General features: G+C 35.7%; 1 protein-coding gene across 1 annotated transcript; it reads left to right on the top strand.

Annotated features, from left to right (window-relative positions):
• Positions 1-7898: 7898 nt before the first annotated feature.
• LOC148802645 (uncharacterized) lies at positions 7899-12385 on the top strand. The gene is made up of 7 exons (XM_088897955.1): positions 7899-8117; positions 8222-9419; positions 9504-9815; positions 9905-10102; positions 10510-10694; positions 10845-11221; positions 12130-12385. Exons 1-7 carry the CDS (start codon positions 7899-7901, stop codon positions 12383-12385), a joined length of 2745 nt encoding a protein of 914 aa, XP_088754081.1.
• Positions 12386-15561: the final 3176 nt, after the last annotated feature.

Raw genomic sequence — 15561 nt, 5'->3', positions numbered from 1 at the left:
CAAGAGTTAAGCAAAATAGAAACCAAGAGACTAATAAAAAAATTGTAGATAGCAGAAATATCTAGGTTGCTGATAGTGGCGAGATTCAGAGACGGATTGGGGATAGACTCCATAGATTTGTCGTTGAGATCGATGACCTGAAACTTCTCTTCCTTGATGAATTTCTTTGCTCCATCAACTTCCTTAACTCCATTCTCACATAGTGTTCGTACATCATGCTTCTACTCTCTGGTTTCTGATATTTACAGAAATCCAGAAATTGAAGAGATGGGATTAGCAGCGGCAACGGTGGTGGCTGATTTGGAAGAAGAAGAAGGAGGAGGAGGAGGAGGAGGAGGAGGAGGAGGAGGAGAGGACGAAGGATGGTCGACAACGGTCTTAACTCATCAGAGATGGGTTTGGTTGACGGTTCATCAGAGATGGGGTCGACGGTGGTGGCGGTGGCGCCGCAACCGATAGTATGGAGGTTGAAGGAGTTGCTTACACAGCCTTCAAACTTGAATGGATTAAGGGTTGGAATCGAATAGGGTGTTTTCTGTCAAAAAATAAATAATTAAATAAATGAATCGGAATGGGAATCACATTCCTTGGGGTGGGGTCGGGAATGGCCATTCCCCCATATGGGAGAATTCCCATCCCAGCAAGAATGGGAATGGGATTCCTATTCCACTCAACCAAACCGTAGGATCCGATGCCAGGGTCCTATTCCCTCTAACCAAACGCACCCTTATATTTCTATAAAAAATCAGCTTTGTGAGACCAAGCTCAAGGTCCCAATCTGAAGTGATCGCTGGCTACAGTCATGGGACCAATTTATTGCATTATATCTTATATGGGCTACCCCTGTTGTGTAGCTCATAAAGCGAAAAAAAAAAAGAATCTATCTATTTATTTGTTTATCTACTGTAAGGAGCAACCTTGGGCATGCACATGGTTTCTTCTAATCCATGATCTTTTCTTACAAACTTGTTCAAGCTTAAGCTTCAGCCTAATTAGGTCAATTGGCATAATTGATATAGAAAGTTAGGCTTTGGGTTTTGTTCATTGTTATAAATCTTTACGTCTTAGGCTTTGGGTTTTGAATGTTACAAATAAGAATAAACCATTATCTTTGATAATTTTTTAATCTTTTTAAGAATCAGACACATAAAAATCTAGGAGAATTTGCCATCAAAAGATGATAAAAGGGCCAAGTCTTAACCCAACACTTGCTTGCTTTTCCAAACTATAGAACCTACCAAGCTTCAAGTTTCAATACAATATGCCCCGTAGCATATAGTATCTATTTTAAGGGGTTTTTAAGAACTTTTTTTAATAATTAAAACACATAAAAAAGGCCCCATATAAAATTTTGAAAAAAAAAACAAGTTCAAAGCAATGTTTTAAAAAACTAATTTGGAATAGGAGCCGCTTTGGTCACCAGTTTCTGGGTTAGCGGTTCGACCATTTGATTTGAACGGACATTCAATCATAATTAAAAAAAAATTAAAATAAAAAATAATTGAAACAAAATTAAAGCAGTCAAAAACTGTTCACCCGGTTGAATGGATCAAACAGGTTGGCCGCCCGAGTCAATAAGTCACTGACCAAGTCAACAGTTTTTGACCGATTGCCTGAATGGCTTTCAGGCCGAACAGTCCATCCATATAGGCCAACAACAGTTCAAAAACCATGGTTCAAAATTTTGAATATTCAAACCCATTTCCTTTAATTGTCTATTATTTATGAAAAACAAGGGATGAAGTTTCATCAGCTGCAATCCCTCTTCTTTCTTCCTTTTTTTTTTTTTTTAATTTTCTCATTTTGAGAAGCCTTAACTAATATGAAATCTTATCGACCCATCTATCATTGTATATTGCGTTACGTTAACTCACAAAGAAGGCACATATTGAGACTTTGTTGTAGACGAGAGAAAATATTGGGTATGTCTTGAGATTATAGCTTGGAAGCAACTGCAACAAATACGACATTTTTCATGAAATATTCAACAAGAAATTAATTAATTTTGGCTGAGTGAGTTGTAAGTTGAATGGAACTGCGTTTCTTATGTTTGAGACAAACAGTGTTTTAAGATTTGGTCCGGACCAGGTGGTCGGACCATGAAAACTGGGAACTAGTGGCATTTCCGGGTCTTCGATTAATTAATGGTTTTCGCAGGTTGGACAGGCAAACCACCCGGTTAATCGGTAAAAATGGACCCGGAGAGTATTCTGGTTTTTACTCCGGTCTGACTTCTAAAACACTGGAGACGAATGAATTGAAATTGTAATTGAGACTGAACTGAAGATCTAAAATTGTGAATTTCCCAGAATAAATACAATTTCCATACTGAGATTATTTCAATTTCAGACAAAAGGCCAATTACCAGATAAAACTAGTTTTCGCCTTTTGGGCATTATGCAAAAGAATCCACCTTAGTGAATTGTCTTAAGTTTAAAGTTTACAAGAAACAAGATTTGAGGCCAAAGTGGGTTAAATCCTGGAAAATACAATCTTACATTATAACACATCATAGTTTTCGAACTTCTGTTCATTCGGATGGTCGGACCGTTTGGCTCAGGAATCATCCAGGCAACCGGTTCTATTTTATCTCAAATATGGTCTTTTGTCTAAAATCATTGAATAAGTCAATAACCCGTTAATCTGGGCAGTTGAACCGTCGGTCGATCCATTAACTCATTCAACGGTTTTGACCGTTTTTTATTTTTTATTTTTTTATTTTTTTTTATTTTTTATCAAAATAGACCATTCATTTAAACCGAATAATCAAACCATCAACCCGAAAACTGGTGGCCAGAACAATTCCATTTCTGAATCATTTTTTAAAACCATGTAACACATTTTGGGATGCTTAGATGTGATATTCAGTACCGTGGTCACAAAAAGTGTGGTGTTATGGGCTATTGAGCGGTGAGCCCCATTGTGGTATATTTGAAACAGTAGGTTTCCATACTCATTATACCTTTGGTAGTGTATTCTCTGCTATTGTGGCGTGATATGTTAAAAATATTAGGGTTTTGAAATATAAATATTTTTATCAAAATATATTAAATCAATGTCTATTGACTATCCCTAGGTGTAGTGTGTTTTAGAATATGTGATTTCGGTGTATTCAATACCAACAATATATTTTGTGTTCCAAAACCGGGCCTATCCAGTTCAAAAGCACACTAGAGTGTGTTTTTTCTTGTTTTTTGATGTTAGTAATGGGTTGGGTTGAGTGTTTTAGGGTGAGCATTATGTATTTCGAGTCTGGGGCAAGCTAGGTTACATCTAGGGGTGTCAATGGTATTCGAAAATCTGATTTTAAATTCGAGATTCGGCATAATCGAATTGAATTCCAATAAATTGAGTGTCTAATCTGTTGAATTCGGATATGACCTGATTCAATTCGATTGATTATTTAATTCTTATATGTAATATATAAAATATTTAAATGTTTAATTATATAAACAATTTATATATATACTTTATATAAATAAAATATTTATTAATTACCTAAAATAATTAATTGGTTGAATTTGAATTGAATCAAATATTTGAATATTTAATCAAATTCGAATATTAATTTCCATTATCAGATTTGAATTTGGATATTGTCTGATTCGATTAAGATTCGATCTGTTTACACTCTTAGTTACATCTCCCTATAATTTGTTTTCTTCACTTTGATAATGATAAATAAAATTTTTTGGGGGGTAAAATAATGCATACTTATCATACCATCATAATTATCTTAAAAATACATACATTTTTTAATTATTTTAAAACTGATTTCCTATCCCTATTTCACATTAACGTCTAAGGGTTCAACTATAATATGAAAAGATATGATATTCAAAAAAAACATCTAACCAATCAACTGAAATTAGGGGGTGCAACTTGGGTGGGCCCAACCCAAGCCCGAACCCAGCCCAACTATACACATATGTATATATATATATATATATGTGTTAATTTTGCATACATATTTACATATATATACATACATACATATTTGTATATATATATACACATTTGTGTACATATTTACCTATTTCATACATATATACATAAATATATCTATACACATATGCATAAATACATATATGTATAATTTTAGAGTTGGTTTATTGACCAGGCCCAACCTGAGTTCATCAACAAGGTTTAAAATTTCGATACGATATGCCCGATACGGGGCGTATCGTATCGTATCTTTTAAAAATAGATACGTTATATGCTTGGAAATTGTGTGTATCATCTTTTATCATGCATATCGGAGGCGTATCGGGGCATATCGGAGGTGTATTGGGGTGTATCGGTAGCGTATCAACGAAAAAGATACGACAAAAAACCGAAAAAAAAAATAAAGGGGAAAAGTAAGATTCTTTCACCCCCAAATGACTCCAAACCTTATTCCTAAAGTGCTAGATTTTCAAAATTTTGCAAGAAACAAGTGTGAATTATTTTTTTTGAAAATTTTTCAACTTTTGAAAAAATATAGTAAAAAATAAGTATTTTTTTTCATTTTTTTATAATATCTTATGATTTTTTTTTGAATGTATAAATTTATGGTAATCTACATTTCTTACATCCAAAATCACATTTTTTTGTGTTATCTATAGATTTATGGAAATTTCATGAGATATTTGGGGAAAATATAAATTAACAAAAAATTTGAAAATATAAATAATTAACTAATTATATTTTATCATTTGTTCATAATGATTGAATATATTATAATTCTATGGATCATCTATTATATATTCCACAAGGCAATTGAAATTTCCTCTTTAATAAATACTTTTTGAATATACTATCTAATGTTTATTTATTTTTTTTTATATTTTTTGAAAATAAATAATAAATAATTATTATTAAGTATATTTTCACTTAGAAGTTGTGTTAATGCATATTTTATGGTTAGATAAGAGAGTTGGTTTTTTCCCATCCCATTAAACATTAAAACTTAAGAATTATAATTTATAAATTATAGTTAAGTATAGGATTTTTAATGAAATTATAATTAACTACAATATATTTTTTCATAAAACTATTAAAATATATTAATTTAATGTATATACACCTCATTTAGGTCTTATATTTAGTTTGTTATGTATTTTTATGATTTATTAAAGTATTTATAGTGTTTCAAAGCGTATCTATGCGTATCTTAGTTTTTCTTCGATATGCACGCGTATCCAAGGCATATATTGATACGTCTCTTAAAATTACCTTTCCGATACACTTGGCATTTTCGATACTTTAAACCTTGAGTGCGGGTTGGGAAAATCGGGCTTAACCTCGGGCTTGGGCCTTAAATCCAAATTTTAGGGCCATGCCTGGGTTGATCATAAACTTGACCCAACCACCCAACTTGCACCCCTAACTGAAATCATAAACCCGATAACCAATCAGGTGTTATTTATTAAAATTCATGGGTGGATTTTAATTGATCAAGACTCTTTGAATACCATGTCTTTCCAACATCATAGATTTTCCCAACCTCTAAACTAAAATGTGGATTTTCACATGGATTTTAATTCATGGAACATGGTTTAGCTGAATGCTTTAGTTGTTCATGGAACCAATAATAAAGTTCCATGCCAGTATTTAAATGCATGGGACCCACATCTTTTATAGTGGAGTCCATGAATTTATTACCGGTGTGCAACCTCATCATTAATTCCACAGCACATTGAACAGCTAAAGCTTTAAGCTAATCCCAATTCCAATCCCTTCACTTAGAAAATAGAAAAATAAATAAATGCATAAATCATTATCATTGCACACTAATGTCCCAATATGTTCACTCCCCTTAGTCATCTCATGCTTGGTGGGTAAGCTCCATTAAAAGTGAAGATTCCATGTCCCCCAAATAAAATTGCCCCATCAATCAAATTATGAGATATAAAAGCACCAACAAATTGGGCGACATGGAACTCCATAATTCAATCAATTGATAGCCTTAAAAGTCTCTATTCTTCCTTTGTTTTTCTTTATTTTTCTTTTCTGAGGTTTTAGAGATGGACCATGTAGAAACCTTTTGCCACATTTCTATCTAAGCTTTTTTTTTTTATGATATTACACAACGGGGTAGCCTGTCCTCTTGTTGCAGCATGATTTGGTTGCAATGCAAACAAATTTGTATTGATGTAAAACTATTGCGCTGCAAATAATTTGAGTGTAAATTCTGACACATTTTTGTTTCAAATTTTAAACTAATTTGTTTGATTGCAGTACAATGAAGTAAATTAAGACATTAGGCAGAATAAAGTAAAACCCAAAATAAAGTTAAACTAGAATTTGCATTTTTTTTATTTGCACTTCCATACTTTTGTACTAATGCAAATGAAATTGCATTGCAACCAAACACAGCCTAAGGCTCAGTTTGGAAGGAGTACAAATACAAATATGTAGCGTGTTAAAGCCTTGTATTTTGTATTATTTTGCATGTATTAGTATTGTACATATTTGGATTTATACTCCTTCCAAACTAAGCCTAAGGTGGCATTTGATAACACTTTTCAGACGTCTGACATCTGAAAAACTTGCTTTTCAGATGTTTGACGTGTTTAGAATGTGTCTGAAATAATGATCTGAAATGGTTTTTCAGATATGAAATATTAAGACTGCAGCCCAATACTTAACGTGTTCAAACATGTTTCATACTTGTATTAAAATCAAAAATACCCTCAAATAATTTTGAAAAAACATGATATGTCCATATTTTAAAAGCAAATCTAGCTGAATCGTGTTCTTCCCAATGTTTATAAAATCAAACAGGACCAGCCGGTTGAACCAAGACCTGGGGCTCTGACCAGCCGGTTGAACCAATAACTGGACTTGCTCAAAACCCACAGAAAATCGGCTGACCAACTGATTGAACTGGTCTCGGTTTCATGAAATCATCCAGGTCCATACATAAGTGAAATTTTAAAATGTTAACAAGATTTGAACCCCTCTTATTTTCACAAATTACTTAATTACCACTAGTCCATATTACAAATGTTAATTAATGACTATTTATTATACATATTACATTATTATGTATGTATTTTAAAGAAAATGTACGTTAAAAGGCTTGAACACTAGTCATTTGTTTTAAAAATTAAGAAGCTTACCATTCATCCACCAGTTATTGGTGGTGTTCAAGGTATGTTCAAGATTTGAACCCCTTTTATTATGCATGTATTTTAAACAGTCATCACACTACCAAAGCTTTGCCAAGGTATGTTCAAGGTCTCAATTCCGAATTTTCATCTCGTTTTGCTTCTTCATTGTTGCAAATCTGAGCTTTTACTTTACTTCTTATCTTTTTCTCAATTTTTTAGGGTTTTAACCATCTGATGATAGACGCCTAACTAGCGGTGAATCTCCAGCAACGATGAGTGTTTTTGGCTTCCTCCTCCTCCTCATCTTCTTCTTCATTATTTTATTTCTCCGTTTTATTTTTTGGTTATGTTCATTGTCTCATTAGGCAAGAGTGAATTTTTCCTTTCTTTGTGTTTGTGATGCAGTATCCTTGGAATCTCTACAAATCCGGCATAATTACAGTGAATTGCCATTGGAGCTAATGTTAATTTTGGCAAGAAATCGCTGGTTGCTTTTTAAGTCATTGTTTCCTTTTGAGTTGTTATTGACATTTCCATTTTTATTTCTTTCATTGGCTATATAATTGGTTGTATTACCTCTGCAGAATCATGAATAAACACATTGCTATACTTCTTATTCCTTTCAAAATTCTCTTTTCTTTGCTCCTCTACAATTTCAAATTCTAGAGAACCAGATCAACCTGGCACTTCGTGTGATCTTTCTCTAATTCAAATTACACCTAGCAGCTTGAGTGGTTTACGATTGCCACGTAATCCTAAACCACATCATTGGTACCAGAGCCCTTTGATCCGTTGCTCCTGACCATGGCAGATGCAACACGCCAGCAGACCTCCATTTGTGAGGTAGAAGAATCCTTAACCCGAAGAATGAATGAGTCCAATGCCCGGATAGAGAACACAATCGCTGGATTGAGGGATATGATTGTAGCGTTGGCCAATCAACAATTGAGCAGGAAACGCGAGGAAATTGGTGAAAACTCCGATAGAGCAATTCAACGGAGTGAGCAAGGGGAACAATTACCTGTAACGCTGTTCAGAACTCCTCCTTCTTGACTCGGTTAACTAAGGTAGATTTTCCTAAATTCAGTGGTGAAATTGTCAACGAGTGGCTCTATAAATGTGACCAGTTCTTCTCCCTTGATAATACCTCACCCGAGGCCAAGGTTAAGCTGGCTTCAATTCACATGGAGGGAAAAGCTCTCCAATGGCATCATGCTCTAATGAAGGCTAGAGTTACTATAGAGCCAATGGATTGGGAAGATTATGCCAAAGCAGTGTCAGATAGATTTGGCCCCGTTTATGAGGATCCGATGTCTGAACTCATGTCATTAAGACAGACTGGCACAGTTGAGGAATATATTGATCGATTTGAAGGAATTCTCACCATAGTCGAATTAACTGTTGAGTATCAACTTAGTTGCTTCCTTACTGGTCTTGAGATGGAAACACAGATGCAAGTCCGCATGTTCAATCCCAAATTTGTCCAATCAGCTAGCCAAATAGCCAATCTCTATGAGACCTCTCAGAACAATAAACACACAAAGCCTCCACAAACAAAGCACAATTATCCATTTCCTAAACCACTAGCCTACAATCCATCTACAACCAAAACCAGTTTACCCCTACCTGAACCACAAAGAAAACAGAACCAATTTTTCCCTAAACCCAAAAATTTACCCCTTCTTGATAGACCACCCCAAACATTTACAGTAGCTAAAATGGCAGAGAGGAGAGCTAAGGGGTTGTGTATGTTTTGTGATGAAGTATTTACCCCTGGCCATCAACTTAAGCATAAGAGAGCACAACTGTATGTAGTGGAATTAGAAGGTGAGGAGGAGGAGGAAACTGTTGTAGTTGATGTTAATGAAGGTGAGGCAATTGCTGAACCTTATATCTCAGTTAATGCCATCAATGGAACCCCACATTTTCAAACGATGAGGGTCACGGACTATCATGGAAAGAAACCACTGCATATCCTGATAGATAGTGATAGTACTCATAATTTCATTGATGAGAAGGTGGTAAAGAAGCTAGGGTGCAGATTGGAAGCTATGAAACCTATGGCAGTTGTTGTAGCTGATGAGAATAGAGTGTTTGTGACAGCCATTTGTAGACAGTTTACTTGGCAGCTCCATAGTACTACCTATGCAGTGGATTGTATGGTCTTGCCGCTGGGATTTTGTGATGTGGTACTAGGGATACAATGGTTATCTACTTTGGGACCCTTACTCTGGGATTTCCAGCAACTTAGGATGGAATTTAAGGTCGAGGGTAGGAGACATGTGCTTAGAGGTGCCACTCCTCACAAACTTAAATCTGCTGATAGTAAGCAAATGTCCAGAATCTTACCTTAAGGGAGTCAGCTTGTGCTTTTGCAATTATCCCCTATAGACGTTAATCATGATGTAGTAATGCCATCTCTTTTTTCTATCTCTTGTGATGATAATTTGTCTGCTACTATTGCACAATTGTTGGAGAAGTATGTTGGTATATTTGCTGAACCCATCGATTTACCTCCTTCTAGAGAGGGTTTTGATCATAGAATACCTCTTGACCCTGGTGCTTTACCTGTGAATAAGAGGCCTTACCGATACCCTTCACTGCAGAAAACTGTAATTGAAAAGTTAACGAATGAAATGCTTGCTAAAGGGATAATACAACCTAGTGTTAGTCCTTTTGCTTCTCCTATAGCTTTGGTGGAAAAGAAAGAGGTACTTGGAGGTTGTGCGTTGATTACAGAGATTTGAATCGCAAGACAGTGAAGGACAAATTTCCAATTCCACTTCTTGATGATTTACTGGATGAGCTAGGAGGTGCTAGTGTATTTTCTAAATTGGATTTGAGGTCAGGCTATCACCAGCTTAGAATGCACAAGGAAGATGTTTACAAGACTGTTTTCAGAACTCATGAGGGGCACTATGAATTTCTTGTTATGCCCTTCGGTCTTACAAATGCCCCTGCTTCATTCCAACATCTCATGAATCATGTACTCAAACTTATCTCCGTAAGTTTGTTTTGGTGTTTTTTGACGATATTCTTATATATAGCCGAGACATAGCTATGCATGAGCATCAATTGGAATTGGTTTTTCAACTGCTACAAACAAATTCCCTATTTCTTAAAAGAAGCAAGTGTTCCTTTGTTGCTCCTAAGGTAGAGTACCTGAGCCATTTCATTTCAGCGGCTGGAGTATCAACGGATCCAGCTAAGGTTGATGCTGTTAAACAGTGACCTGTTCCAACTACCCTGAAACAGTTGAGAGGGTTCTTGGGATTAGCTGGATATTATAGGAGATTTGTGAAGCACTTTGGGTCTATAGCAAAACCCCTTACTGATCTTTTAAAAAATGATCAGTTTGCTTGGTCAGAATCAGCTCAGGAATCTTTTGATTGACTCAAGTGTGCTCTTTGTTCAGCACTTGTGCTAGCTCTACCCAATTTTAATAAGACCTTCATAGTTGAAACTGATGCATTAGGTCGTGGCATTGGGGCTGTTCTTATGCAAGACCACCACCCTATTGCTTATATCAGCAGGTCTCTAAGCCCATTGAATCAAACTAAATCTATTTATGAAAGGGAACTTCCAGTTGTTCTGTTTGCTGTATAGAAATAAAGTCCTTACCTCCTCAATAGACATTTCATCATCAAGACAGATCAGAGAAGCATTAAATTCCTCTTAGAACAGAAGATTACTACTCCTGCTTAACAAGACATCTTAGCCAAATTGATGGGCTATGATTTTGAAATTCAGTATAAGAAGGGCCAAGAGAACAAGGCAGCAGACGCTCTATCTAGAATTACTGGAGCAAAGGTTCTTTTGATGGTGATTAATGGTATTGATACTGACCTGCACAACCAACTGCAACAATCTTGGTCTATAGATCCCGATTTGCAGCAGCTTATTCATGCACTACAGGGCAATTCCAGTACTTATCCTCATTACACATGGATGAATAATCAACTAAGGAGAAAGGGGAAGTTAGTCGTTGGAGCCATTCCTTCTTTACGCCAATCTATACTCAAATGGATGCATGATTCATCGGTGGGAGGACATTCTAGTAGGGCAGCTACTTTGCAAAGAGTTAAATCATTGTTTTACTGGAAGGGAATGACCAAGGATGTGCAGCAGTATGTTCAGAATTGTTCGGTGTGCCAAACCTGCAAATATGACAATTCAGCATATCAAGGTTTTATCCAACCTTTGCCTATACCCGAGAGAGTGTGGTCTTCAATTTCCATGGACTTTATTAAAGGCTTGTCTCCTTCCTTTGGCAAGAATGTGATTTTTGTGGTGGTTGACAGATTTAGTAAATCTGCCCATTTTATTCCACTGTCTCATCCCTACACTGCTCTCCAAGTGGCTTAGGCTTATCTGGATGAAGTGTTTAAATTACATGGGCTCCCTGATTCCATTGTTTTTGATCGTGATCCTATCTTCCTTAGCAATTTCTGGACTGATCTCTTTCGTCTACAAGGGGTAGAATTGTTGAGATCTTCTACATACCATTCACAGACGGATGACTGAGGTAGTCAACCGCTGCTTAGAGACTTACCTTAGGTGCATGTGTCATGAACACCCGACTACTTGGAGCAAATGGTTGCCCTTAGCAGAGTGGTGGTATAATACCACCTTCCACTCTTCTCTGCAAACCACTCCTTATGAAGTTTTATACGGCCAACCACCTCCTCTACATCTGCCATATCTTCCTGGGGAGTCTAAGATAGCCGAGGTTGATTGAAGCTTGCAGTACAGAGAAATCATCCTTAAGTCTCTGAAATTCCATTTACATCGTGCACAGAACCGCATGGTATAGCAAGCTAATAAGCACAGGAGTGAACACACCTTCCAAATTGGAGATATGGTGTTTCTAAAGCTCAAACCTTATCGCCAAAGCACTCTTAATTCTTCTCCTCAACAGAAATTAAGTCCTAGGTACTTGGGTCCTTATCAGATCATTGATAAGATTGGTGTTGTGGCCTACAAGTTGCACTTGCCTACCGGTGCCCAGATTCATGACATTTTTCATGTATCCCAGCTCCGAAAATGTCATGGCTCAAATTTCAGCTTCTCCTTTGCCTCCTTTTATGATTGATCCGAGTGTTCCTAAGGTTCCTGAAGCCATTATTGATAAGCGCATGGTTAAGAGAGGTCATGTTGCCGCTACTCAAGTTTTAGTCAAGTGGCTCAATCACCCTACTGAAGAGTGCACCTGGGAGTTCTATTTTGACCTCAAACAACAGTTTCCTTCTTTCACCTTTGAGGACAAAGGTTCTGGAGGAGGGGAGATTTGATGCAGTATCCTTGGAATCTCTGCAAATCCGGCATAATTACAGTGAATTGTCATTGGAGCTAATGTTAACTTTGGCAAGAAATCGTTGGTTACTTTTTAGGTCATTGTTTCCTTTTGAGTTGTTATTGACATTTCCATTTCTATTTCTTTCATTGGATATATAATTGGCTATATTACCTCTGTAGAATCATGAATAAACACATTATTATACTTCTTCTTCCTTTCAAAATTCTCTTTTCTCTGCTCCTCTGCAATTTCAAATTCTAGAGAACCAGATCAAGCTAGCACTTCGTGTGATCTTTTTCTAATTCAGATTACACCTAGCAGCTTGAGTGGTTTACAATTGCCACGTAATCCTAAACCACATCAGTTTGTCATTTTGGTTGTATCTCCGTTTTAAATGCCAAGTTTGAAATCCTTAGGGTTGCTGATAAAAAACAACATTTGTACTATAGGGGTTTTGAGCCTAAAATTCTTTTTCTCCATTGTTGCTATGCCATGATGAATTTTAACTATCAATCTAATGTTTGAAAAACAATTTCCCATATAATTCCATGGCCGAATCACTTGCAAGGATTGTATTGGGATTCAACTGTATTGGGTTACTAATCCCATTGATCGAGGGATTGTATTGGGCTCCCAACCCCATCGACTCACTTGTGAGGGAAGGGGAAAATTCTGGAAGGGGAAATTTCTAGGAGTTTCTCTCTTTGGAGATAGACTAGATTTTCTTAAGCTGGAATATTTTTGAGAAAAGGGCCACATGGTGGGCTATGCTAGCTCTTGTCTTTTGTTATTCTCCCTGCTTTGTTTCAATGTAAAAAAGTTCAAAAACTTTATGTTTTGATGTAAAAGCTATGATCAGTACAGCTAGGTCCGAAATTCTAATAGAAACCCAAAAACACCTTAACTTGATCCCAAATTGGTCTTTATGGAAATTCTGTTGGGATTGGTTAGCCCCTCGTGCAAGAAACTAGGGCTTCAATGTTTTCACTGGTGATCAAAGTAATTCTGCTTCATTTTATAGCAGAGGTTAGAACCTTTTTCTACTGCAACAAGTCCTTACAACCAGAGCCTAAGAATTTTATACAAGAGAAAACTTGTGGCATGCATGAGGCTTATCATGTTTTCACTGTTTACAAAAACAATGTGGTTCATAAAAGAATAGTAGTAACAAGCTATAGAATATAAGCAAATGAGAGATTTGATGATTTGGTTTTGTGCAAGGACCCCTTGTATGGCATGGTTAATTTGATGCTTTGATTGATGGAGGGGAGCCCAAGAATCCAAGGGGAGATAATCTTCCAGCCACACACAACCGAGCAATTCCATGGGATACATAATCATCCAAACCACAAAGGGAAACTGAAAAGAGGCATATTCTATCAGTTTATTTATGTAAATTATGTGAACATTTAATTATTATGCTAGACATAGTGAGGAGAATAAAGAAATTGCATGGAGCTTAATAAAAATATTCATAAGATGAAGAAAAAACAGATAATGATAACCTGTTCCCCAATTTACTTATTTATATAGTCTTTTTTCTTTTATCAATATTTCTTTTGGTTAGTAAACCATTCATTGATGCTGCATTGAACCTCATTACATGTCTTTTTATTTTTCAGGTTAAAGATTCCAAGTGTCTATATAGCTGTCATTTTGCTATAAAAGCACTAGGCAGATCTGTTGTGACTTAAATGCAAAGCTAGAACAATGGAGAGATGCTTTAGAGTGAAAAAGATATCAAAGGAGATCTAGCAAATCCTATTAAGTGGGGCAAAGGGGTTGCCAAAGGCCTATGGAGATCGACTAACATCTTCAATGATATTCTGAAGTTCTTGAGAATCAAGTCATCCTAAAATGTGTTTCAAGAGTGTTAAGATGGAAAAGCTACTATAAATTAGATATTGGAAGGGATTTTTTTGTATAACAACATGATATCCAAATAAAGTTTAGGGCATGGTCTTAGGATGAATTTTTTTTCTAAAGTCATTGTATATATTAAATATATTTCTATACACCATTACATGCATTTATTCTTTTATAAAAGGGTCTATTCATTTGCTCTAAAGTTTGACATCTGAAAGTGCAATAATTACATTAAAAAGTATATTGATATTGGTGAACTTTTCTTTCCTCTGAATTCTAAATGCAGAGAATGTTGTTCTGAATTCTGAAAATTAGCAAATATCCATTTTAACTCCATATATAAGAGTTTTTGTTTGTCTTTTTGAGGGTATCATTGGAAAACAAAAAGTTGTATGATTGCACTTTAAGTGATAAGAGATAAGAGGAAATGAACAACAATTTTTCTCTTAAAAGTTAAAAGATTCCTCTTAAGAGATAAGAGATAAGAGGAAATGAACAATCATTTTTCTCTTAAAGTTAAAAGATTCCTCTTAAGAGATAAGAGTTAAGAGGAAACGAACAGGCCCTAAGGGGAGTGACGCAATACTGCTAAGATCTCCAATTCTTTAGTGTTCATGTGTCAATGCTGATGCCAATGGATATCCATTCTTAAGTATGCTATGATGAATTGATTGTTGATTTGTGTTGTATATTTAGGTCACCTTATGACAAATGGAATTAACCATCCTTCTCCCTCTTTGCACTGCTATGGCCGCAATAGGAAGTTTCTGATCAATACGACTTTTTGGTTTTATGGTGGCTCTACATGTGTAATGGATAACTGATAGGAATGGATCAGCACCTAATACACTGTATAGGATGATAGTGGATAGATGTCATATTTGACTACGCCTAGTACACACCATTGTTGTTAAACAACAACCTCAAGAAATTTTTGTTTGCCTTTGGACATCACAAACAGTTTTGTTGCCGATATGTTTGCTGCAAGCCACAAACTGGTTGTTGTAACAGGTGAATCAGAATAATAACAACAGATGTAGTCACCGTTGGCCATGGTTACATATAGATTTGGAGCCCATATTTTGGGTTCTCTCAATGTCTTAACTCCTACACCAACAACTTTTTCTAGTTCATTTCCATTAGTTTGAGATTTACCACTTAAAGGAAGTATTGATTTTAATCTATTACAAATGGACCCGACTTTCACCCTTAAAGCTTTCCCATGCTAGAAAGCAAAGTATTATTTTTTATAATTTTTATGAACATTAATTGTTAACTACTCCTATTTTTATTAATTATTAAATA

The sequence above is a fragment of the Nelumbo nucifera genome, chromosome 2, assembly GCF_055504915.1.
Source record: "Nelumbo nucifera cultivar China Antique chromosome 2, China Antique-T2T, whole genome shotgun sequence".
Taxonomy (NCBI): Eukaryota; Viridiplantae; Streptophyta; class Magnoliopsida; order Proteales; family Nelumbonaceae; genus Nelumbo; species Nelumbo nucifera.
This window is presented reverse-complemented; position numbering and strand designations above follow the sequence as displayed.

What these genes read in the sequence shown, in the direction of transcription:
- LOC148802645 (XM_088897955.1), top strand. Translation starts at nt 7,899, where the DNA reads ATGGCAGATGCAACACGCCAGCAGACCTCCATTTGTGAGGTAGAAGAA. An exon ending in AAAGAAAGAGGTACTTGGAG is followed by an intron (nt 9,816 to 9,904) that starts GTTGTGCGTTGA and finishes TGGATGAGCTAG; the next exon opens with GAGGTGCTAGTGTATTTTCT. An exon ending in TTCCAGTTGTTCTGTTTGCT is followed by an intron (nt 10,695 to 10,844) that starts GTATAGAAATAA and finishes TTTGAAATTCAG; the next exon opens with TATAAGAAGGGCCAAGAGAA.